Raw genomic sequence first — 25,910 nt, 5'->3', positions numbered from 1 at the left:
CAGCAAGGAGGTGGAGAGCAGAGGAGAGCCCGGCCGGATCCTGCAGGGCCCCGAAGCGGGGCTGGGAAGTTAGTACAAGCTGGGGTGGAGGCTCCGCTGAGCACTAATGGGAGGAGGCCAAGGTCCTGACCTGGAGCCTGCAGCCACCAGGACAGAGATTCTGTCCTGGACTCTCTGAGCTTGGGGCATGCGGGCTGCCAGGGAGGTGTGATGGTGGGAACCCGGGGAAAGGGAGGAAGCCTCCTCCAGGCGTGGGGCAGCCCTGGGTGCTGCAACAGGCAGGCCTCTGGAAGGGCCTCGCTTTTCCTCCCTTGGGCCTCATCCTGGTTTTCTCCTCACCTCCCCGTCGCAGGGTCTCGGGTCCAGGCTGGGGTTCAGTTCCCTGCTCCTCCTCTCTGTGCTCTCCCCCCGCCCGATGGCCCCACAACTGCTGTCTTGGAGTAGAGCGCCGGGAGACCGCAGCGCCGAGGTGAAGAGCGGAGTCCAGAGCCCTCCAGAGCTGGGAGCGAATCCTGGCCCTGCCTCTCGCGAGCTGTGTGGCCTAGAGTGAGTCCGACCTCTCGGGGCCTCAGCTTCCTCCGACATGAATGTAGTCACGGAACGCGCCAACGCAGGAGGCACCCAGGACATCCTGACCGCTCGGGAGACGCGAGGCGCGGCAGCGGCCACGGGCAGCGGAGAGGGGCACGACCCCGCGGAATCCTCCTTCAGGGCGGGGCCTTCGGGTGGCTCCGGGTGTCCAGGGGAAGGGGCGGGCTCCGGGACGCGGAGGGAAACTGAGGCCGCGGAGGAGGCGACCGTTGGCAGCGCGCTGCGCCTGCCGGCCCCGCGTGGACGGCCCCACTCGGGAGGACGCGGGCTCCTTTTGTCTGCAGCGTCCCCGCCGCCGCTGCCACCTCCCTCTCTCCCTCCCGCTCTCACCGCGGCCCCCGCCCCGCCCCTCCCCCTATTGCCCCTCCCCTCCCCCATTGCCCCTCCCCCTTATCCTCCCCTCTCCCCCTCCCCTTCCCTCCCCTCCCCTCCCTTCCCCTCTGGAGCGGCGGGGGCTGCGGCGCCGCTGCTGACACTGATCGGCCGCGGCCGCCACCGGGCGGAGGCTGCGCGGCGCAGACCCAGGCGGGCGGCTCCGGAGGGCGCGCGGCGATGGCGGCGGCGGGAGGGCGGCGGGTGCGGCGGGCGAGGGGTCCGGGCTGAGCTGCGGGCCGGCCCGGATGGCGGGCGGCGCGGGCTGGGCGGGCGCCCCCGCGGCTCTGCTGCGCTCCGTGCGCCGCCTGCGCGAGGTGTTCGAGGTGTGCGGCCGCGACCCCGACGGCTTCCTGCGCGTGGAACGCGTCGCGGCGCTCGGACTGCGCTTCGGCCAAGGCGAGGAGGTAAGCTGGCCCGACCCCAGTCCCGGCTCAGGGACCCCAGCCCAGCCCCCAACCCCGCCGCCCCTCCCCCAGCTCTCCCGCCGGGTCACCCGCGTGGCCCGAGGCAGTGGCCTCCTTCCCAATCCCCTCCCTCCGCCGGAGCCCAGGACCTCGGTCCCCCGGGTATCCCGGGCACAGCCGGGCCCTCGCTTTCCCCCCCTCCCCGGCGCCTGTGCCCCGAGCATCACGCGTCACGCCCAGGGTGGCTTCTGTGCCCACCTTCCCTCCTCGGCCGTGCAGGTCCTTCTGAGCGGTCTGCACATCCACCCTTGTCTTGGGGAGAGAGCAACCAGAATCCGGTCCCAGGCTCCCCACCCCACCCTCAGCTGCGGAGACCAAGATGCAAGGGTCTGTGTACGCCCTGCTGGGCCGGGCCAGGGGGTGAAAGGGACAGGTAGGGGTGCTCTGCAGCCTTGGCTCCTTGGCTGCACCCACCCTGCCCAGACATAGAAGGAGGTGTCTGCTGGGGCCACCGTGTATTCCCGGCCCAGTGCCGGGTGACCTCTGTCATTCAGGCTCTGCTGGGCAGCCAGGCTGGCAGCCGGCTGTGTTGGCTGCAGCAGGCCAGGCAGAGCCAGGCTCGGGGAGTGGTGGCTGAGCAGAGGGCTTTCATGTGGCATCTATTTGGGAAAAGCAGGACTTACATAGATTGTTAACAGGGCTGGAAGCGGAGGGTCAGTGCAGCCAGTAGGGTGGACGGAGTCATATCACCACACCAGAGTCCTCTGGTGGCACCGGCATGGGGACTGGGGACTGTGTCTTAAGGGGAGGACAGAACACCCACCTGGCTGAAATGGTCAGGGATTTCCCCTGGAGACAAAAGCCCTGAGAAGTGGGTTTCCAAGACCATCTAAGGCCTCAGGCCCTGCATGGGGTCCTGGGGCCATGGGCCTCAAATGGGCACTGGCTGGCATTGTGTTCCCAGGACAGGTCAGACCAGGCATTTCAGAACATGGGGGAAGCGGGATGATGGCCAGGTTGGACCCGTGCCTCCGTGTCACCAGGCAGTGAGAGGCAATGGAGAATTCTCTCCCCACCGGCACCTGGGCATGGGCCGGGACCTGTGAGTTGCAGAGAGCGGTGGGCAGAAGAGAGCGAGGCAGCTTCAGGGCTTGAGAACTCAGGTACCCACCCCAGGAAACACCACTGCAGTGCCTGTGAGAGCCCAGGCTGCCCTCTGTGGGGCTCTGCTGAGGGGCACTGCCTGCTGCCACCATGACCTTTCTTCCCCAAAGGCCAGCCACACCCTTCCCTTTTCCCAGTGGCTCCCATCTGGGGCAGGCTGAGCCGACTCCTGGTGTAGGTATAGTCCCGCTCCTTCCTCTCAGAACACAGGCTGCAGGTCGGGTAAAGAAGCCACCAGCTCTGGCTGAAACCTGGAGTCCCCGAACCACAGAGCCTCAGTGGTGGGAAGGGTCTCCCAGCAACCTCTGGCAGGGGCCACCAACCTCGGCCATGTGCCCAGCAAGCCTCACCCACTTCTCCCCCAGCTGGATAGTTCCTGCCATTAGAACCTTCTCCCTCATACACTCTAGAGACAGACCTGCTCGTCACTTAGTCATCACCGTTCTGCACAGGGACTCACGTGGGTCTCTCTTCTTTGCCGGGGCCTTTAAATATTTGAAAATAGCACTCATGCCCCTTCTCTCCTTCCTAGCACCTTACTCCCATTTTCCCTTCTCCAGGACAAATACCCCAGTTCCTGAAGCCCTAGGCCATTTCCATATGACCCAGTAGCCAGACATCTGGCTTCTGGCCCTGGAGCTGCCATCGCCTCATTCTGTGATTCGGTTTTCCTAGCAATAACATGAAAGGGCTGGACCAGCAGACCGCCCCCCCGCCCACCCAGGACTCCACTAGCCCCAAGACCTCACACATGCACGCAGCTCAGGGTGGGGCTGCCTCTGCACTGTCCACTCATATTAAGTTTCTGGCCACCAAAACCTCCAGGGATCTGTTTTAGAAATCTCTGCCAAGCCAGGGATTCTCCACCCTTGGGGGAGGGTCAGTGATTTCTTTCTTTTAAAAACATACTCTGAGATTACTACAGAAGCGGTGGATATGCACTGCAGAAAACTGGAAATAGGGACAAGCAAAATAAAACGTATTGTGTCCTATCTCTCCCGCAGCGCCTCAATGACACTTCTGTCAGACCTTTCCAGAGCTGTTTCCATGCTTATATGTCAATTTTCTCCAGAAAATGAGATCATACTGTGCATACTGTTTTGTAACCTGATTTTTTTGCCAGTAAATGATCATCACTTTTCTGCTTCAATAAATTTTCATCTCGTTTAATATGCAGACCTTTTTCAGATTTCCCTATTTGACCGCAAAATGTCCATTTTTGCTGTTTCCTCTCCAGGACTGTGCAGTGTATGTGGTTGTTGTCACCTTTTAGTCTCTCTTACTGTAACACAATTCCTTTTTCTTTTCTTTTTTTTTTTTTTTTTTCTTTTTTCTTTTAACAATCCTGGCTCGTGGAAGCATTCACGCCTGTTATCTGTGTCAATAATTTCTGGAATATAAGCCTGTTTCTTGGCCCTTATTCCCATTTAATTTCGTCTTGTTCATTTCCTCGCATTGTATGTGTCAAGAAAGAGAATCTAGCATCCTACCTCTGTCAGTCTCAGCTGTGCTGCTGCCTGCAGGCTGGAGAAGCAGTGCTTGGTGTGTCTGAATCCACAAGGCTGGTTAAACATGCGGGGCAGGACCATGGACAGGGCCCCGAGGCACTTGTAGGGGTGGTTCTCTGTTCACACTGTATTGACCGAGACCCGTGGAAATATAGTTTGCCTCTCTACCCACTACCCATCATATCCCCTGATGCATTACAAAATCGGAGCGTTGTTTTCCAGCGGTGGAGGGGGCCTCCCTTACAAAATGCAGTGTACTCTATTTCATGTGCTTTAAAATCAGGCAGTGGCATTGATTTCCCAGCCACTTGGTGCTCTGGGGTGGATAATGCTCATTCAATAGATATGGAGTTCAGTGAACTTACAGCTGATTGTCCACAGTTTACCACTACCCCCAGAATACCAGGGATACCAGGATCAAATGCTTTACAGAAACCAAAATATACTAGATCGTAAAGTATGAAATAAATATCCATGAGGCCATAATGAAGTATATATAGTATAAATTATTGAACAAATGAATAATAAATAAATAGGAAAATCTCTTGTAGAGAAGAAATCCAAATAACATATGCTAATAATTGCCCCACTGAGGAAGTAAAGCATAATTTCACACCCTGTAAGCATGAGATGTGTGTAGTGGCTTCCTTATAAAGGGTAGAGTTTGGAAAGGGGAGGGGAAGAGCAACTGTATAGTGGAGAAACCCAGCAAACACTGTCTCAGAAGGTGATCAAGGCCAACATCGATAGTGACGGGTTATGATGATGGCATATACCCTTGGTGTGATGTGGTGAGAACAGACCTTTTCCTCTGTGGTCTTCCTCCCAAACCAGTAATCCCAGTCTAGCCCTGAGAAAAACACCAGACAAATCCCAACCGAGAGGCATTCTACAAAATACCTGATTAGCACCTGTCAAATTTGTCAAGGTCATCCAAAACAAGGAAATTCTGAGACACTGTCACGGCCAAATGGAGACTAAGGAGGCAGATGACCAAATGCAGTGTGGTGTCCTGAATGGGACCCTAGAACCAAGAAGAGGACATTAGGTAAAAAACTAAGGAAGTCTGTATCAAGTATGAATGTTACTTAATAATGTTATTTATGGATTAGGTTAGTCCCTGATAGTTCCCTACTTTGTTGACCTAGGTATCACAGCAGAAAAGAGGAGACAATGGCCCAGGTGTGGTGGCTCATACCTGTAATCCTAAAACTTTGGGAGGCTGAGGTGGGAGGATTGCTGGAGCTCAGGAGTTCGAGACCAGTCTGGGCAACATGGTGAGACCCCCATCTCTACAAAAAATACAAAAATTAGCCTGGTGTAGTGGCATGCACCTATAATCCCAGCTAGTCGGGAGGCTGACGCAGGAGAATCGCTTGAACCCAGGAGGCAGAGATTGCAGTGAGCTGAGATTACATCACTGCATTCCAGCCTGGGTGACAGAGTGAGACCGTTCCACAAAAAAAAAAAGAAAGAAAGAAAGAAAGAAAGAAAAGAAAGAAGGAGGGAGGGAGGAAGGGAGGGAAGAAGGAAGATTTTTGAGGGATGGGGGCATACCACTGCCCTGACCCTGAAAGTCTACAGTGCCAGGGGAGCAGGACTCTGATAAATATGTAACATGATGGCTCAACACCCTGACCCCGCGTTGCCTTCCTGATGTATTGCGTAGTCTCCCTAACCTCTTTAGGCCTCTATTTACTCATCCATCAAATGGAACTGATCAGAGACCCCATTCCATAGGGTTATTTTGGAGTTTGAGTGAGTTAATACATACAAAGGGCTTAGCCAAGTATCTGCACAGAGTAGGCATAATATCAGAATTGCTGGCGCTCTCCTTGTCATTATTATTATTTTCTTAACACTTGCAAGCATTTTGGAGAGGCTGTTCTAGGCTGGGGATTTGCTAGAAATTGAGGTCAAGATCTGGCACTGGCCTCTGTGTGCTCAACTTACCCTCCTTAACCAGCTGTGGTATTCCTGCCCCTCTTGCGTCCCCTCGGCAATCAGAATGGCAGACATTGAAAGCAGCCAGAGATGTCCTGGACCACACTTCCTTGTGACATGGTCCTCTTCCCTTTCCAGTTTGAAGACCGTCCTTCTTGCTAGAAAAATGGAAATAAGGATCACCAGGTAGGCCTCTGCCATGCATTAACACAGCACCATCTCCTCTGGTCAGCGGGCCTGTCCTGCCTGCTTGGAGATGAAATAATGGTCCCCATTGGGCTCCCTGAGTCCTCAGGTCCCCTCTGAGCTAATGCCCGCTATCGGGGAATTGCTAGTGTCACTTGGCTTAAGCCTGGGTCTTTGAAATGGCAAAAGGGTTGGGGTGCTAGGATGGGCTGAGACCAGCCAGGAGCCAGCCCTGGGGCTGGGGTTGATGTCTTCTGAGATACATGGGGCTTCCAGGAACAGGAGCACCTGGAACTAAAGCTCCTCTGCTCATGAGTGGGGATTGGATAATGGGGAAGAAACAACTGTATCCCCTTAGCTGTGGCTGGAGGAGGGGGTGAAGGGGAAGGTAGGGCCAGATCAGTGGTTCCCTGTAGGCAGTGAGGAGACCTAGGCAGCCAAGAGTGGATGTGTGTGGGAGAACAGGGGATGGGGAGCAGGATTGGAGGCAGAAGGCCTCCTTAGGACTGTGGCACATGGTAAGAGAGGAAAAGCAGCCTAACTTGGGCAGTGGCAAGGGGTGCAGAATTGACAGGGGCCTGGAAGGCCGGCAAAGCCCCAACAAGCCACTCCCAAAAGGTGATAGTTAAAGGTGCTCTTTTGAGACCAGGCAGCCTCTATGTACCCCACCCTAATGAGGCCACCATGCAGAGTAACAAGGCTGGCACATCAGAAGGAAGGCCCAGGGGCCCTGAGCCTGGCAGGAAAGGTGGGAGTGCCTGGGACCTGAGGTGGGAGCAGGACAGGACTGGGCCCAGAGAGACGTTCTCTTTCCTATGCTTCTGGGGAACTGTGCTCCTGAGGTTGGAGGTCATCATGGAAGTGGGGCCAAGGCTGGGGTCCCTTGGGGCCTGGGGATGGGCACGTGGCACCACACTCTGCATTGGGGTGGGAGGACGAGTCCTAGCTGGGGCACTGTCTGGCCTCTCATGCCCACCAGTTTGGCTGTGCTGGGAGGAGGCCAGATGCAGAAAGTCTGCTGGGACTCATCCTTCTTGTCAGACACGCCCCTGCCTTTTTTTTTTTTTCTTTTTTTTTAAATTGAAACAGACTCTGGCTTCGTAGCTCTGGCTGGAGTTCAGGGCTGCATCACGACTCACTGTAGCCTCGAGCTCTTGGGCTCAAACCGTCCTCCCACCCCAGCCTCCCAAGTAGCTGGCACTGCAAGTATATGCCACCATGCTCAGCTAATTTTTTGTCAGACACTCTTCTTTTTCTGTTTTTTGTTTCGTTTTTTTTTTTTTTTTTTTTTTGAGGTGGAGTCTCACTCTGTCGCCCAGACTGGAGTGCAGTGGCGCCATCTTGGCTCGTTGCAACCTCCGCCTCTGGGGTTCAAGTGATTCTCTCACCTCAGCCTCCTGAGTAGCTGGGATTACACAGCCATGTGCCACCACACCCGGCTAGTTTTTTGTATTTTTAGTAGAGACGGGGTTTTGCCATGTTGGCCAGGCTGGTCTTTTAACTCCTGATCTCAGGTCATCCACCCGCTTGAGCCTCCCAAGGTGCTGGGATTACAGGCCTGTGAGACACTCTTGACGAAGCCTGAATCCATTTGGCAAAACTTTGCTGAGTTCCAGCATCATTCCCAAGACACTGGAGTTCTAGAGAAGGAAGCGCCAGTGTTGAGGGGCCGTGCTCTGGTTGGGGGCTGCGATCCCTGCCTCCATTGGTGAGACTTGAATGGGGGACGTGTAGACCTGAGTAGGGGGAAGAATCAGCCCTTCCCATCAGCAAGACGTACCCTCTGAGGGGTTTCGGTGGGTAGAGAACCTTGAACCATCCACAAGCTTCCCTTAGGGGCATACAGCCCATGAAGTGGGATGTTCCCCCTGTACAGGTAGGACACGAGGCTGGACAGGCAGAATGGCTTTCAGACCTGGCCCTGGCTCTGAGGCCTAGGAGCCTTCCCCAGCACCAGGAAGAAAACCAAAGAGGAAAAGAAGAAAGGACTGGGTGGAGGGAGGAGAGGCTGGGCCAGAAGATTCCTGTGTGCTGCCTGGTCTGGTGGGCGGGAAGTAGGGAGCCCAGGAACCTGGGAATGGGGGCGAGGGCTACAAAGCCACCCCTTTTTCCTTTAGCAGGGCCTCCACCGCCTTAGAAAGTCGGTGCGGGGCAGCACTGCCTTGGAGGACAGTGTGTTGCTAGGGTGGGCAGCAGGCTCCTGGACAACGGTGCCCCGGCCTGGGCAACCTGCTGCCAGCAGGAATAGGTCCACGTGGTGGAGGGGGTTCTGCCTCAGTCCTGGAGTGGAGGGTGGAGGGCTCCTTCCCTTCCTGTTGCAGCACCCCTTTGGCCCACCCAACAGTCGTCCCCACCCCAGCCCTGAGCAGTGCCACCAGGAACAGTGCAGAAGGGGAACCCAGCAGCTGGCTGAGATTGACTCTTAGAGCTGAGTCACGCCAACCTGGGCAGGATGGAGGGGAAATGCCCGCTGGCCTGGAAATGGCATATGGCTTGCCCAAGTCACTGCTGTCCTCCCAGCCCCAAGTTATTGGGTAAATGTGCTGAAATTTTTTTAGAGTTGATTTTATGGAAGTATCCCTTACATTTACGCTTAACATGGGTCCAGATGTAAAAAAAAAATTTTTTTTTTTGAGACAGAGTCTTGCTCTGTCGCCCAGGCTAGAGTGCAGTGGCACGATCTTGGCTCACTGCAAGCTCTGCCTCCTGGGTTCACACCATTCTCCTGCCTCAGCCTCCCAAGTAGCTGTGACTACAGGTGCCCACCACTACGCCTGGCTTTTTTAGTAGAGATGGGGTTTCACCGTGTTAGCCAGGATGTTCTTGATCTCCTGACCTCGTGATCTGCCCGCCTTGGCCTCCCAGAGTTCTGGGATTACAGGTGTGAGCCACCACACCCAGCCAAAAATTTTTATTCCTAGGCCAGGTGTGGTGGCTCAACCCTGCAATCCCAGCACTTTGGGAGGCTAAGGCGGGTGAATCACTTGAGATCAGGAGTTCGAGACCAGCCTGACAAACATAGTGAAACCCCATCTCTACTAAACATACAAAAATGAGCTGAGCGTGGTGGCGTGCGCCTGTAGTCCCAGCTACTTGGGAGGCTGAGACAGGAGAATTGCTTAAACCTGGGAGGCGGAGGTTGCAGTGAGCTGAGATTGCACCACTGCACCCCAGCCTGGGTGACAGAGCAAGACTCCATCTCAAAAAATAAAAATAAATAAATACAAATAAATAAATTTTATTCCTAGGCCCAGCACAGTGGCTCAAGCCTGTAATCCCAGCACTTTGGGAGGCCGAGGCAGGCAGATCACCTGAGGTCAGGAGTTTGAGACCAGCCTGGCCAAAATGGTGAAACTCCATCTCTATTAAAAATACAAAAATTAGCCGGGGGTGATGGCGCACACCTGTAATCTCAGCTACTCAGGAGGCTGAGGCAGGAGAATCACTTAAACCCAGGAGGAGGAGGAGGTTGCAGTGAGCCGATGGCGCCACTGCACTCCAGCCTAGGTGACAGAGTGAGACTTTGTCTCAAAAAAAAAAAAGCCATTTTATTGCATTAACATCGTGGGTACCTACTGTGTGCCAACCCTGCCCTGGGCACTGGGAAACAGGAAACAACAGGGACCTAGGCTCGCATTCTGATTGGGGGGCACAGGAAAGAGACAGACAAAGGAATAGAAACAACTGTCAGGTGCGGGTAAGTGGCAGAAGAAAACATTAGTGCCGAAACAAAAGCCAATGTACTTAGAACAATGTCATAGATGGATATTGAGGTGGAGCCCAGAATGAAGTGGGGGCTGCACTTTGCATATGTCTCAGGACAGGAGCCTGCCCTGGGGCTTAGAGGCACAGTGAGCCCGATGACAAGGGCGGGCCAGTTCCTGCAGTCTTCCCTGCAGGGGCTTTGGCTTTCTTGGAATGAGATGGAAGCCCCCAAATGGTTCTGAGCAGAAGAGAAATAGGATCAGACTTAGGTTTACTGGGGACCACCCTGGCTGCCATGTGGCTCCTCGGAGAGGCAGAAGGGGCTGGGAGAGGCAGGGAGACCAGTGCCAAGGCTGCTGCTTCACCCAGGTGATGGGTGCTGGGGGCTGGGAGCAGGGGAGAAGCTGTGGAGCAGTGGCTGGATCTTGAAAATGGAGCCGATTGGCAGTGAGAGTGAACAAGAGGAGACTTTGGAGACAGGCTGCCGTTGCTGGGTGGGAAGGCAGAGAGGAAGAGGGCTGGGTGAGGACTCGGGAGCTCCACGTTGGCCTGTGAGACCTGCGTGCAGCTGTGGAGCCAGCGGCGATGGACAGGTCTGGGGACCACACTTCAGCCCAGCCCCACCTGGCACATCTTGGGCTCTTTCTCCCCTTCCTTCTATCCTGGCCCTTGGGTCTCATCTCACTGCCCACAACAAAGGAGTTTACAGAAGCTGACCCAGGTGTGGCCTGGCCCCCTTTAAAAGCCAGACTTGGACAGGCGCGGTGGCTCATGCCTGTAATCCCAGCACTCTGGGAGGCCGAGGCTGGCAGATCACAAGGTCAGGAGACCGAGACCATCCCGGCTAACACGGTGAAACCCCGTCTCTACTAAAAATACAAAAACAAAATTAGCTGGGCATGATGGTGGGCGACTGTAGTCCCAGCTACTGGGGAGGCTGAGGCGGGAGAATGGCGTGAACCCGGGAAGCGGAGCTTGTAGTGAGCCGAGATCGCGCCACTGCACTCCAGCCTGGGCGACAGAGCCAGGCTCCATCTCAAAAAAAAAAAAAAAGGCTTGCCCCAGCATCTTCAGATTCTTGGAGACTCCCCCATGGGCCACAGCTTAGGGCCACCAGTTCCCTGCAACCTGTCACCCCTGAGGTCACTGCTGAGGACCCATTGTCCATAGCTTCTGTGTCCTTGGGGGCAGGATGAGCAGAGCAGCCCCGAATCCTTATAGGTTTCTATAACGACCCGTGACCCAAGACAGGGAGCATACAGCCGTAGCCCAGATTCCAGCTGTGAGGACCTCTGGCTTCCCTGGAGACCAAGGCCTTGAGTCCAACACACACTTCATTTGCTGTGGCTCAGGGCTTATAGGCACAAAACCCAGAGAAGATTGCCAGCTTCCTCCAAAGTGTTTGCTGATGACACATGAACCTACAATGGGCACTGTCCCCAGGAAAATCCCAGGCTAAGGCCAGCACCTCGACAGGATAGACAGAGGATTGATTTGAACCAAAACAAAAACCAGAAGGGGAGTAGAGGTCATTCAGTGAGACTCCCATTCAGCGCCTGCATCACTCAGTAGCCAAGAGATAGGGACACGCTGCCTCCCAAGGCAAGCCCATTCTCACCTGGCAGAGCTCTGGCTGAGTTCTTGTTCATATAACGAGCTGAAGTCTATCTCCTAGAGTTTCATCTGCTCACACTTCCTCCACCCATTCATCCAGCCATCTGCCTGCCCGTTCACCTAAGCATCCACTTACCCATCCATCTACCCATCCATCATCCCTTCCGTCCAGCCATATATACCCAACCATGTACCTCCTGATCCATCCATCCAGCCAACCGCCCATCCATCCATCCATCCACCCATCCATTCATTAGCCACTCACCCCTTAGCCCACCCATCTGTTCATCCACCCTTCCTCCCACTTCCCTAGCCTCCCCATCTGTCCATCCATCCATCCATCCATCTATCCATCCATCCATCCATCCATCCATCCATCCACCCACCATCTACCACTTCCTGAGTATCAGTCATGCACAAGTCCTAAGCACAGACCCAGGGATGGGGACTGGTATTTTCAGGGAGTGACAAGTGTCTCCATGTAGTAAAGGGACAGGAAGGGCAGGGAGACTGAGAACTCAGGCTGGAACAGGGACCAGATGGTGACTTTCGGGAGGGCTCAGGAGCTGGGAGAGTCTAAGTAGCTTAGATGAGTTTTGGATGAGCAGCAGCACCTCATCCAAGAGAAGTATGTCCCTGTCTCTTGGCTACTGAGTGATGCAGGCAGTAATTCCTGCCCTCTACGGAATCGACTCCTTTTATGACTTCTCACTTCCTACACAGGCCATTGGGTCTGGCAAGAGCTGGGGTCTTGCTGAAAAAAGTGAAGGCTCAGATTATTTTATTTTATTTTTATTTATTTGAAACAGAGTCTCGCTCTGTTGCGCAGGCTGGTGTGCAGTGGTGAAATCTCGACTCACTGCAAGCTCTGCATCCCAGTTTCATGCCATTCTCCTGCCTCAGCCTCCTGAGTACTTGGGACTAGAGGGGCCCCCCACCATGCCCGGCTAATTTTTTTTGAATTTTTAGTAGAGATGGGGTTTCACCATGTTGGCCAGGATGGTCTCGATCTCCTGACCTCGTGATCCACCCATCTCGGCCTCCCAAAGTGTTGGGATTACAGGCATGAGCCACCACGCCCGGCCCTGCCTTTGTATTTCTTAATCCCTTTCATCCTCACGGCAACCAGGAGGCTCCAAGAGATGAAGTGACTTGTCCAGGGTCTTGAGTAACTGGAGGAGCTGGGATTTGAACCCAGGTCTGTCAAGTTCTAAAGCTGCCTTTTAGCTTCCTACAGTGGGGGTCCTATGTTCTTAGAAGGTCAGAGGAGGGAGAGAGTGACCTGATCTGAGTTCCAGAAATCTAACATTGGAGAAATCTAAAATTTGAGGCTTCCTCTGGCTGGGGAATTTGAGCCTGGGGTGGTCTTGGTTGGGAAATGCACAGATCAGAAGTAGGTCTGGGATCTGCAGGATGGGTGGCCAGGGGCCCTCTTATGGGCACTGCATCCCAGCACTGGGCAGGGAGGGAGGCTGCCAGCGAACTGTGCCCGGAATTATGCATCTGCACCACTTCCTGTTCAAGTGGTGATTCCATGACCCCAGGAGGTGTGCGTTTGTTTCTCTGACTGCTCCGATTTCCTGCCAGGCACTCATAGGTAATTCTCTGCAGGTCCAGGCTGTGTGGGGCTGAGTCTTCTGTGTCTCCAATTGGCCACACCACCATCCCTGGACCACAGGCTCCTGTTCCTGCATCCTCCTCAGCCTGCACTGCAGATCCTCCCCAGTCAGAGGCCCTGCAGCCCCAGCTGGCCTCGGCCCCATCCTGCTCTCCTACCCCTTCCCTACTTCCACTTTTCTACAGCACCTCAGATCAGGCCAGGCCATCTCTCAGGTTCTCTCCCTGCCCTAGGGAAGTGGCTGGGAGCTGGGCCCTAGTGTTAGGCACATCTGGTTTGAGACCCAGCTCTGCAACTTACTTGCTGCGTGACTCTGAGAAGTTACCTAACCTCTTTATGCCTCAGTCTCCTCATCTGTATAATGGGGATAATATTAGCAATGCATGTGAAACCCTCAAAACATAGTGACACGTGACATAGTAAGTGCCACATATATTTGTTAAAATGACCATTACCACCAACTCTAGGTTTTCTGAGTCAGCTCTCTGATCCACTGTTTTACAGATATTTTTGAGGTCTGATTCTGTGTCATGTTTGGGGCCAGAGGGTATACAGATGAGTAAGAAGGGATTCCTTCCTTGCAGTAGGGGAGGGGGACTGACATGGAAACCTTGGTCAGACCTGCGGGAAGGGCACCGGCTTGTGCAGGTGTGGCTGAAGCATGAAGACAGGAGAGTCTGGAAGATGAGAAAGCCTTTCTGGAGTGGGACTCCAGAAATGGATGGTGGGGCTGAGTTTGGAACAGGGTCTGCCAGGGTGGAGGGAAGGACAGGTATGCCAAAGGTGAGACCTACCTGTGCAGAGGCCCACCTGCAGGGGTGGAGGGGCTGACCAGGCAGGCTGGAGGCAGGAGGTGGCAGGGCTTGATTTTATCCCAAAGGTGTCAGGATAAAATGTTGAAGAGGTTTAAGCAGAGGGCCACACTGCTCTAATGCCTTTAGACAAACCCACCTAGAAGTAGCGTGGGTAGGGGAGAAGGGGCTGAGGTGGGAGGTTTCTGTCCCAGTTCAGGGGCAAGGAGAGGGGACCCTGAGGATGGAGAGAAGGGGAGGGTCAGAGGGAGGCTCCCAGGTGGTCTGGAGGCATTCACATGGGTCCTCCATGATTCCCACCTTGGTGACTGGGTGCTGGAGCCCTGGGTCCAGTGCAGGTGGCGCTCATATGCCTGCCAAGCTCACACGGCTCCAGCGCCTGCCCTTGCTCTCAGGAATCGTTCCAAGGGCAGCTGCTCTTTTTTTTTTTTTTTTTGAGACGGAGTCTCGCTCTGTCGCCCAGGCTGGAGTGCAGTGGTGTGATCTCGGCTCACTGCAGCCTCTACCTCCCTGGTTCAAGCGATTCTCCTGCCTCTGCCTCCCAAGTAGCTGAGACTACAGGTGTTTGCGCCACCACGCCTGGCTAATTTTTTGTATTTTTAGTAGAGACGGTGTTTCACCGCATTGGCAAGGCTGGTCTCAAACTCCTGACCTCAGGTGATCCACCCTCCTTGGCCTCCCAAAGTACTGGGATTACAGGCGTGAGCCACCGCACCCAGCCTGCTCTTTATTTTAAAAACAAAAAAATTATCAAATATTGTTCTTGATTTAGAAGTTTAAACTACTTTATACCTAGTTTTTCTTAGTTTTCTTTATACTTAGTTTTACTTTTATAGTAGAAAAAGAAAGCTAACTCACACTAAATTGAATTTCTGTACCTTAAAACCCACATGTGGCTGTGACTGCTGAGTGTGAGCTATCGTGTCCTTTTTCACCTCGTGGTATTTACTGTGCCTGAGTCTGCTCAAGAGATGCTGGTGTCTCCTCCCTCTCCCACCCCTGCTTCATCCCAGCACCGACTGGCCCTCACACCAGTCACTATTAGTGTCTGCTCTGGGCTCTGCTCTGCCCAGCCCAGCTCACTGAGCCCAGCCCACCTGGCAGGGCACCTGGGCCAGCTGGTCAACCCCTGGGCTCAGCCTCTGCTCTGGTGCAAGCAGGGTGGAGCCCAGGGGGCACTTTGCTCCCCAGGTGATGCCCTCTAGAGGGCAGAAGGGGGGATGTCTGAAGCCAGGCTCACTGCTGAAAGCCTGGAGGAGGAGTCCTGGGTACCCTGAGCTGAGCTGCACCTCCCTCAGTACCACTCACTGTCCCTTGGGCTCTGCTCCCAGCCCAGGTGCTCAGCTGCCAGCCAGAGGAGTGGCCTCTGGTGTGGGCATCTTACAACCCCTGACCCCCCGGGGGCACGTCCTAGACACTGGGTGGGTGGGTGGAATCTAGGGCCTGTCTGTTCACTTGTCTGGCCAGAGGCACTGGCTTTGGGCTTCTGGTCACCTTTTCTAAAAATGGTCGCGTCTTCTCCTTCTCTCTCCCCTGCCTCAAAGTAAGCCTTGCTGCAGGCACGAGGACGCTGTTTCTGCACAGCCCCATCAGCACTACTATTTTCATATATTTGTTTCTGCCAGTTTGATAGGTGCATGATGCTATTTCATGGCTTCTTTACACTTGCTTTTTTTTTTTTTTTTTTTTTTTTGAGACGGAGTCTCACTCTGTCACCCGGGCTGGAGTGCAGTGGGGCTGGATCGCAGCTCACTGCAAGCTCCGCCTCCTGGGTTTACGCCATTCTCCTGCCTCAGCCTCCCGAGTAGCTGGGCCTACAGGCGCCCGCCACCTCGCCCGGCTAGTTTTTGTATTTTTAGTAGAGACGGGGTTTCACCGTATTAGCCAGATGGTCTCGAACTCCTGACCTCGTGATCCACCCGTCTCGGCCTCCCAAAGTGCTGGGATTACAGTACACTTGCATTTTTAATTGCTCGTGAGACTTTGCATTTTCTCCATGTTGCTATTTACTCTTGGTATTTCTTTCTGCATAAACCATCCTATCGATCTTTTTTGAGCATTTATCAAGGGGAATATTTGTTTTGCCCTTTATTTTAAAGTCAGTTCTATATATCTCAGCACTGTTTGTCATGCCATTTTTTCTTGCTCTGTTGCTTTCCTCTTTCTCTCTGTTAATCATATCTTACTGCTCAAAAGTTTTCCTATGTATGAATATGTTCTTTCAATTGTATCACATCTGCTTTGTTTCTGATTATATTTATCACTTCTTTAGTAGTTAGACACTTATTTTCCATCTCTAACAAGAATAAATGAGCTATTTTGTTTATAACCCCCAGTAAACTCAGCAGCTGTTTAGTGTTTTGCCACGTTTGGTTTTTTCTTTCACTCTATTTTTTTTTTTTTTTTTTTTTTTTTTTTTTTTGAGACAAGGCTTTACTCAGTCACCCAGGCTGGAGTACAGTGGTGTGATCTTGGCTCACTGCAGCCTCCACTTCCTGGGCTCAAGTGATCCTCAGCCTCTTGAGTAGCTGGGACTAACAGGTGTGTGCCACCATGCCCGGCTAATTTATTTTTATTTTTCATAGAAATGAGGGTCTCGCTATATTACTCAAGCTGGTCTTGAACTCCTGGGATCAAGCAATCATCCTACCTCAGCCTCCCAAAGTGCTGGGATTACAGGCATGAGCCATTGCGGCTGGCTTTCACTCTACTTCTTATCTGTCTGTCCATCTATCCATCTATCATCTATCTCCATTTCTGTTGTTTTGTTTTGCTTGAACCATTTTCAGTAGATGGAAGACATCTTGACCTTTCTCCTATAAATATTTGACAGTTTCCTGCCCAAATGCAGCGCAGTGATCACCCAGGGATTTCACATTAATTCACCAATGTCATCTAATATTCAGCTCATAATTCAGATTTCCCCAGTTGTCATAACATTGATGCTTCTGAGTTGCCCTATAGACTGTCCCATCACCTGGATGTGTCTGTTTCCTCGAGGTTAGATACACAGTAAGTGTTTTTGGCAAGGACAGGTGGTGGTGTGTCCTCAGAGCATCTCATGAGGGCCACATGATGTTCATTTGTTCTATTTTGGGGATGCTGAGTTCAATCACTTGGTTAAGGTGGTATCTGCCTCATCTATTCAACATAATGATACTTCTCCCCTTATAATTAATAGGTAATCTGTGGGACCATACCTTGGGACAGTGTAAACGTTTGGTTCACAGAATAGTTTTAGCATCCACTGCTGCCCCTTGCCTGAGTAAATTACACTGGTGGTTGCCAAATGGTGATTTTTCTAATTCTCTCATTCTTTAAAAAAGAAAAAAAAAAAAAAAAAAGAAGGAAATCTTTCCTTCCACCCCGCTTTTCTGAGTATCACTATGAACTCCTGGCTCCTTACCTCCCCAGCCTGTCGTACCTTGTTACCATCATTCTTTTTAATGCTCAACAGTTTTTTGTTTTATTTTTAATGCAACATTATAACATTTTGAGCATTATGACTTGGAATAATATAGTTTTAATTGAAACAAGCCAACCGTTATTACCTTTTAAAAATCCCTCTGATAGTCTTCATTATTTATGGATTTTGAAGAATGTAACACATTTTTCAGGGTCTGTAATTGGTATTGCATTCAGTCTATTAGATTAGAGAGAGCTGCCATCTTTACATTTATATTTAGTCCTCCCAATAGGAGCAAAATATTAATATTTAAAATAAATGTTTTACAAATGGACTAAATACATGTTTAATATTTAATGTGCTTTATTACTGCTGATAATGCAGTACTTTTTTTCCACTGATTATTTTCCTAGCTGCATGTCACTAGCATATAGGAATACAATTGATTTTTTGTAAATGTTTTCTCTGATCTCACCACTGGTATGAATTCATTTATTATTTCTAGTAGTTTTCTGGTTGATGACTTTGCATTTCCTAGGTAAGCCATCCCATCCAGTTCAAAAGTCATTGTTTTGTGTCTTCTTTTGAGTTCAATTACTTTTTCTTCTGAGATGGGAGCTGCCAGCATTTCTAGAGCCAAGCGGGGTGGGCACAAGAGACATCGCCCCAACAGACATGCACTGGAACATTGGCCACAGGCCCAGCTGTGAGTCAAGGAGAACAGCCGGGGCAGGGGCTGTGGTCTTACAGACGGGGTCCCAAAGGAAGCGGTGAATCCTGAAGAGGTCAAGGCTGGTGTTGGCACAAGAGGTGGCCTAATAGAGAGGGAAGGGGGCCAGCAAGAGGTAGTCAGGCCTCCTGCTATGGATCGAGGGACTCCATCCTCATGGCAGAAAAACCAAGTCCCAGGCAGCAGAGGAGGGATGATGGACCAGGTGAAACATGCGCACAGACGGCCACAGAGTTGATCCGGGCAGCCACACACAGCTAGCTGGGCTGAGGCTGTTCCCTGGTCCCTGTGTGGTCTCAGATGGTGGTGGAGCCAGTAGGGATAAGGGTTGGTAAGGGATGGAGGAGGCAGGACCCTATCATCCTTTCCTTGTAATTTTTTACAGTGGAGGGACAGTAGCTTCCTACCACGAACTACCTTGTCAGTACTTGGGTTTAGGTCAATATTCTTGTGCATATTAATAAAGACCACCCCCTCTCCCCTCCGTTCTCCTTGTGTTAGAGTTTTATTCAAGACCAGATGGTAAATTGTACCAAATGTCTTCCCAGCATCTATTACATGTTTCAATGATGCTTGCTATTTTCCCAGTTGATGTAAAGAATTATGTTTGGAATGGGTGAGTCTCCACTTGGCCAGGCCTCGTCAGGTGCCCATCCGCAGGGGCAGTCCACCCAAATTACAGGGAATGGGGGAGGAGCAGCTTCCCAGAGGAGAATCAGGGTGCACCTACCAGGTGAGGGGCAGCTCAGTGTTGGGTAGAAAGAAACCACAGATGTGCAGGACTACCTAGCCTCTTAGCCCAAGCACTCTTGGTTCCCACCCTGCACTGGAGGAGCAGGGAGAAGCATTTATTTCTGTGGTTCTCCTGGCATGAGGACAGATGCTGGGTTTCTGCAGCCCTCTGCCTCCAACACAGGGTGTTGCACTGGTACACAGTACTGGATTTACAGGGTGTACATAACAGGGGCACAGTGTTACTTAGCCAACTGAGTGAGTGAACACATGGAGTGCAAGGGGACCAGCCCGGAACCAGGAGCCCCAGCTCCTTCTGAACCCTGCCCCAAAAATCTTGTGATTTGGAAGCAAGTTCCTCTCTGCTTCTTGAGGCTGCTAGATGGTTTGGGCGGCAGGAAGGCTTTGTGATCAAGGACTCAGGGTCTGAATGGGTCAGAGGTTAGCTCCCAGCTTTCCAGCTTGCTGGCTCTATGACCTGGGATGGGCCTCACCTGCAAAATTGGGATGCAATACTGTTCCCCTGAGAGGGTTCTCATAATGCTAATGAAAGCAGGTGGGTGAAGCACTTAGCACAGCCCTTGTGCATCCTAAGCCCTTTACCCAGAGGAGTTATTAGGGTGCACTCTGTGGCTTTGGGGATATTTAGAAGAGGAAGTTCTGCACTGGTTATAGATGATTTCGGGCTCTTGGGGGGATAGGGATAAGCATCCAAGTCCATAAGTCACTGAGATTGTGCACTTGCTGCTGCCACCACGTGGTCCCAGGATGATGATGATGATGACCATGATGGAGAAACATACCTGCGCCTCCGGCTGCAGATACAGGGGTAAATTGAAAAAGTGGTATTGCATAGTAGAAAAGAGTGCAAGCTGGGCTGGGTGTGGTGGCTCACGTCTGTAATCCCAGCACTTCGGGAGGCTAAGGTGGGCAGATCACTTGAGGCCAGGAGTTGAAGATCAGCCTGGCCAATATGGTGAAACCCTGTCTCTACTAAAAATACAAAAATTAGCCAAGCATGGTGGTGCGCACCTGTAATCCCAACGCTGCACTGAGGGGGCTGAAGGGTATCACGCCCTTGGAGGGGCTGTGACTGCTGTGGGCCGAGTCTGCCTGGGAAGGGGTGATGACACAACCCCTCTGTTTCCACTGTTGCTGCTAGAAATATTCCCACTGCCACCACCTAACCGCTTTTGTGCCAGCCTCAGAGGGCATGTGCCAGCTCCAAGACCAGGGCCCTGGTTGAAGACCAGCCCCTGCCACTCCCTGCCTGGGTGAGGTCCACCAGCTGCCCAATCTGGATTCCCCTCTCACGGTCTCATCAGAATCTCCAGGGGAGGCCCTGGAAAATACAGTTTCCAGGGTCTCACCCTGGTGAACAGGCTCTGCAGATCTGTGTTGAGATAACAGGATGAGAATCCCCCTCCATCCTTCCGCCCTGGACGGCACATGGTTTAATGGACCATGCGTAGGCCCTGGATTGGAATGCCAAGCTCAAACCTCATTTTTCGGGCTGGGCGCGGTGGCTTATGCCTGTAATCCCAGCACTTTGGAAGGCTGAGGTGGGCGGATTATGAGGTCAGGAGATTGAGACCATCCTGGCTAACGTGGTGAAACCCCGTCTCTACTAAAAATACAAAAAAATTAGCCAGGCGTGGCGGCAGGCGGCTGTAGTCCCAGCTACTCGGGAGGCTGAGGCAGGAGAATGGCAGGAAAATGGCGTGAACCCAGGAGGCAGAGGTTGCAGTGAGCCAAGATCACGCCACTGCACTCCAGCCTAGGTGATAGAGCAAGACTCCGTCTCAAAACAAAACAAAACAAAACAAAAACAAACAAGAAAACAAAACAACAACAACAACAAAACCTTGCTTTCCTGTCTCCTAGCCCAGAGATCCCGGCCAAGTCCCTGGCTCTCTGGAGCCTTGGTTTTCTGGTTTATTAAGTGAGGCCAGTAACCTCCCTCCAAGGGCTGGCATGAGGATAAACCAGGAGAAGGGTGTGCAGGTGCCACACGCCTGAGTCCTTTCTGATACCCAGGACTCTGTTACACCGGTCCTCCACCCCAGGCCTCTGAGCCACTTTCTTTTGGGAAAGAGGTTTAAATTATAAATAAGGGCCTCAATCATGGATGAGGCCTCTTGCCTCCTGCTGTGCTTGCTGGAAAAGAACTTTGCCTCTGCAAAGAGCGTCTACAAAATGAGTAGATTCAAGACCTCCCCTGTGGCCCCTGGCCCTGCCGTATGGGCCCTAAAGAATTTGCCAAGCTGCCCAGGGGTGCCTCCCACGAGGCCAGCTACTCAGACTGCAGGGCGTCCTTCCGAGGAGAAAGTGCAGTTGCAGCAGAGAGGAAGCGAGGGCTAGAAAGCCTGAGACATAGACAGCCCCACGTCCTCGCCTCAGTCAGAGCTCTGGGAGGGCCGCAGCCAGGCTGGGTAGGCCTGAGCCGCCCAGCTTCTCCACCTGGGGAGCAGCTTGGTCCTGGGAGGACCCAGGGAGATCCCACCAGAATTTCTCCTCCCCAAGTGAGTTCAACAGTGCTGGCAGCTGCACCCACAAGCCGCAGGCAGGGGTGCGGAGCGAGTGAACCTAGGCAGTTTATCCTCTAGGGGTGACCGTGCACACTGCCACCCTCCTCTCACCCAGATGCCAGTTTTGCCGTGGAAATGGCCTGTTTAATGTCCCGTGCAAGGGAGAAAAGCTCTAGACCCCCAGAGCAGGGGTCCCATCCCGTGTCCAGCAGAGAGAGGGAGGAAAGCATATTCCGGTCCAGCAGTTGGTGAAGCAATGTGGAAATGGAGCCTGCTCGCCCTTCACTTTAGTCCAGGAAAGCCTCCGGGGAAAAACACTGACTCTGGCCCAGCCTGTCTCAAACCTCTGGAGTTCAGAAACCTTTCTACATGTAACACATTGACACTCTCTAAGAAATGCCATCCTGGTGACCTTGGGTGAAGGACTCACCTCTCTGGGTCCCACTCACTGCATCAGTGAAACTGGAACCATAATCCCCATCCTGCCCTGTCCCATCACAGGGACCACGGATCGGAAGGGGTGGGGCCACCTTAGTCTCTGCTGTCCACATTGGCCTAGGAACTCCTCTTGTCGCCAGCCCCTGGCTAGGCCTGGCCCAGGAAATGTACTTGAGCCCCAGTGAGTCCCAGGGAGCAGGCTGACACTAGGCGCAGGTGGGTTTTGGTCCTCTGCCAGGGCTGCAGGCTGCACCTCCCCCGGGATCCATGTGGGGTTTCTGTGATGGAGAGATTGACCAGTGGGCAGGACCTCACCGCCACCGCCACTGCCGTGGCCCTGCAGCCACCATAGGCGTCTGCCTGACCCCTTCTAGGCAGCAGGGAGGGGTGCTTGGAGGAGGCAGGCGGCAAGGGGCCATTAAACCTCTGAGCAATGTTTCACCTATGGTAAGAGTTCTCAAATCCGTATTGCCTCTGATCCCCATGGTGACGGTATGAGGTGAGGAGCAGTACCTGCCTCATTCACAGGCGAAAAAACTGAGGCTCAGAGAGGTTGGGGTCTGCCAGGGTCTCGTGGTATGTTTGAAATTCCATTATGGGATTCCCAGAACAAGTCGCCCTTCTCACTTGCCATCTTGTGTTGTACTGACAGCAACAACAGTGGAATTTCTGGCTGGAGCCACTATATTTTGCTTTGTTTCTGTAGCTAAACCTCAATTCACTGAAAGGCCATGAGGTGTCCTGGTTAACTCATTTTCTGGGGAACGGAGGGAGGACTGGTGGGAGATTTTCAGTTTGAGCCTAGTTTAAGTGTCAGGGCTGGGCAGCTGGGCCTGTTTTGGACAGGGCAGGATAGACGGATTAGAGGAGGCAGGGTCCAGGGACCACAGCTTGGAATGGCCCAGCTCCTGCAGGCCAGCACCCCCCTTTGATGAGCAGACATTCCCATGTAACCTTAAATAATGGGTTTAAAGCCAACCAAAGCCCATAGCAAGCAGCACCTTTCAAACTACGCTGAGAGCCAGAGATGTCAACAGAGGGCCTCACACGGAGGGAGCTGTCCTTCCGTGGTCCCCCCGAGAAGAGAGTGTCCTCCCTCTTCCCCCCACCACCGTATTTAGCCTCCACCTGCCCTCCAGCCACTCAGAACAGCTGGTGGTTCCTCAGACCCTTCGGGCACCTCTAGGGCCTGGCCTTGGCTACCCTCTCCCTCCTTCCTCCCTTTGCTCACAGCAAAGCCCCCTTCTTGAATTCCCATTCCCCACACCTGCTGTGTCACTTCTTCCACCTGCAGTCCAGCAAAACCCCCTCGTCCTCCAAGGCCCTTCCACATCTCCCAAGCCCTCTGGGTTGTCTCCCCTGGGCCCCAAAACTGCAAGGATTTGGGGTAGCACCTTCGAAGGGGTTACATTGTGATGGATTCTGTCTTATCTTCCCCTACAATGCTGTGAGCAGTTTTTCAAAAGAGTAAAAAGAGTACTTTTTCCCTAAGTTCAAAAATGATCCAGTTCATTTTTTAAATTCAGCCAGTTAAAAATTGCTGGAGGAAGAGGTGCAGTGACTGGCTGTCCCAGCTCATGAGGTTCATGGGTGTCCACAGCTTCCTGACCAGGGTCCAGGCATGCTCTGCCTATGAAAGCCTCATTTATCCCAAGCCCGCTCTGTGTCAGCTGCCAGGCTGTCTTGATACGCCATTCCCTCTCAGTCCTAACATGTGATGAGGCAATACTGTTGCTCAGGGATTAGTGCTCAGGGAGGTTGAGTCATCCACCACTGGTCACACAGCTGGGAAATGGAGGTGGGACTCCAGCTCAGCAATGTCTACCTCCAGAGCCTGGGAGCCACGCTACCCTGCCTCTGGGCGTGTGGCAGTATTAACAGTCACCTACACACTTTTATGCTATTCCCCAGGCTATTTTTATTTCACTCAAAAATAACTCCAGGACATCTGTTCCTTCCCTGGGAGCTTCCCAGGAGCCTCTCTGTCTCCCCACAGGCCAGTCTGGCTAAAGAGCTGTGGAAACATTTGCGGAAGGAACGGACAGATAGGCAGATGCATGCAGAGGCCAGTCCACTTCAGAGACCACCCAGGCTTCTGTCACTTTCGCTCCTATTCAGACCCCAAACAAAGCCCTCGTGGGTGGCCGGAGGGATTCTGTCAGCCCAGGCTCAGGCTGTGAATGACATCAGGCTGTGAATGACATCAGGGCCGCCTGATGACACTCAGACGGATGGACGTGTTGGTGGTCCCATAAAGGAAGATGTCTCCAGCTGTGGCTGCTGGGACAGCGCTTCCCAGGAGGCGGTAGCCTGGGTACCATGTCACTGGGCCATGGTGCTGGCCAGCCCTCTGGATGTCTAGCCACCCTGGCCAGAGTCGCTCCAAAGCCGCACAGGCCCTCTCCACCTTCCCTCCCATCACCACCTTTTATCTGAGCGGGTCCCTGACACCGGGTCCTTCATCGGGTAGGGGCCCTCCAGCTTTGAGAACCAGGAACCAACACAAAATGACTTACATGCTGAGGCAAATGTATTCTTCCTTATAACACAAGAGTCCAAGGTAGGGCAGCTCCAGGGCTGGTTCCTCAGGGGCTCAGAGGCATCAGCTAGGACCCAATCCCCTTCCATTGAGCTTCCCGGCGTCGACCCAAGATGGTGTCCATTCTCCAGCAGGGGAAGCAGGGAGGGGAGAGCTTCCTACGGATGGGCGCCCCCTCCAAAGACAGCTCTCCCAGAGCCCCCTGCAGATGTCTTCTCATGGCTTATTGGCCAGAGATGTATAACATGCCTTTGCCTGAACCAATCAGTGGCAAGGGGAATGAGCCCACAGGACTGGCTTGGTCCAATCAGAACTCATGCCCCAGGTTGAGTGGCCCCAGGCACCTAGTCAGACAGAAGGTGGGCACCTCCGACCAGGGGGAGCTCTACGTGGACAGAGAAGAGGGGAGGGGCAAGATAGTGGTGACTGACGAATCTGCCTCCGTTCTTGTCATTGTTTCTTGACTATAGAAGAGGGGAAATAAGAGACTCGCAAGAGAGGTTGAGTAATTCCCCAGGACCACACCCTTTCCAAGGTCCCCAAGCCATTTGCTTGTTCCGCAGTGACGCTCCAGTGAACGGAGGCATTTTTCTCCCAGTCCTCTGACCCCATCGACTTCTCCGCTCTGGTTTTCTTCTCTTCCTCCTCCCAACCCCACGCCCACCCCAAACCTGCCTCAAAGCATTACGATCACATAGGCTTCAGAGCTGGAAGAGACATTCAATATTAATGTTATCCAATGCTGTCATTTTCCAGATGGGGAAACTGAGGCCTGAGAGGGGAAGGAGCTCAGCGAGACCACTCAGTAAAGCAATTGGTGGTGGAGCTGGGACTGGATGGAGGGCTCAGAAAGCGCGGCATCCCCGATTCTCAAAGGGTCTCGGACCACCCTACTTTCTCACCTCAGCCCCCCTGTGGACGGTCTCCGCAGCCTCCCAGCTGGCTAGTGGCCCCTCTGCCTGTCCCTCCCGGGGGAAGGCTCACCCTCAGGCCCCTTTTATGCATCTTTGCACCTGGCACTTCCATGGCACTCTACAGCCTCTGACGTCCTTGACTCAGTCTGATCTGATCGTCACAGCGGTCCTGTGAGCTGGTCGGAAGTGCATTAGAGATACAGAAACTGAGGCCCAGAGAGGCAACAGGGCTTGCCCGAGGTCATGCAGTGGTACCTTACTGAAGCCCAAGCCAAGCTCGCTTTCTCAGCATGCGACCTGTGCAGACACACAGGGATTAGTGCTCTGAGGTTGCTTTCTTGAAATTCGTGGTAATTTTCCCCTTCGCTCTGGGCCCCACTAATTACGGAGCTGGTCCTGAGCCCTGGGCTCCTGACTTCTCCAGGATTCTTTCCACAACCACATGCTGTTCCCCCTCTACCAGAGGCCTACCCAGGGCGAGTCTGACTGATTCCATGGGACAGTCCTTCACATGGAGGGGAGGAGGCTTAGGGATTGGGAGCAAGACAGTCGGATATTTTGGCCTGAGCCCGGGGTGCAGGAACTGGCAGGACCCACTTTGGAAATGCCTCCTTCATCCCTTGTCTCGGGCGGGTGTTGCTGAAGCTCTTGCCTGGCTGCTTTCCCATCCCCGCCTCAGAGTTAATGGAGAGGGCCAGTGGC

General features: G+C 53.2%; 1 protein-coding gene across 1 annotated transcript in view; it reads left to right on the top strand.

Annotated features, from left to right (window-relative positions):
- Window positions 1-979: 979 nt before the first annotated feature.
- Window positions 980-25,910, top strand: part of RAB11FIP4 (RAB11 family interacting protein 4) — a 150,052-nt gene continuing 125,121 nt past the window's right edge. The window contains exon 1 of the mRNA XM_033184283.1: window positions 980-1,370. Within this exon, the coding sequence (XP_033040174.1) occupies window positions 1,212-1,370 (159 nt within the window). The 5' untranslated portion in view covers window positions 980-1,211. The remainder of the gene's footprint in view (window positions 1,371-25,910) is intronic.

The sequence above is a fragment of the Trachypithecus francoisi genome, unplaced genomic scaffold (genome assembly GCF_009764315.1).
Source record: "Trachypithecus francoisi isolate TF-2019V2 unplaced genomic scaffold, Tfra_2.0 Lachesis_group20, whole genome shotgun sequence".
Taxonomy (NCBI): Eukaryota; Metazoa; Chordata; class Mammalia; order Primates; family Cercopithecidae; genus Trachypithecus; species Trachypithecus francoisi.
The sequence above is the reverse complement of the archived record's forward strand: the minus strand, read 5'-3'. Positions and strand labels throughout refer to the sequence as shown.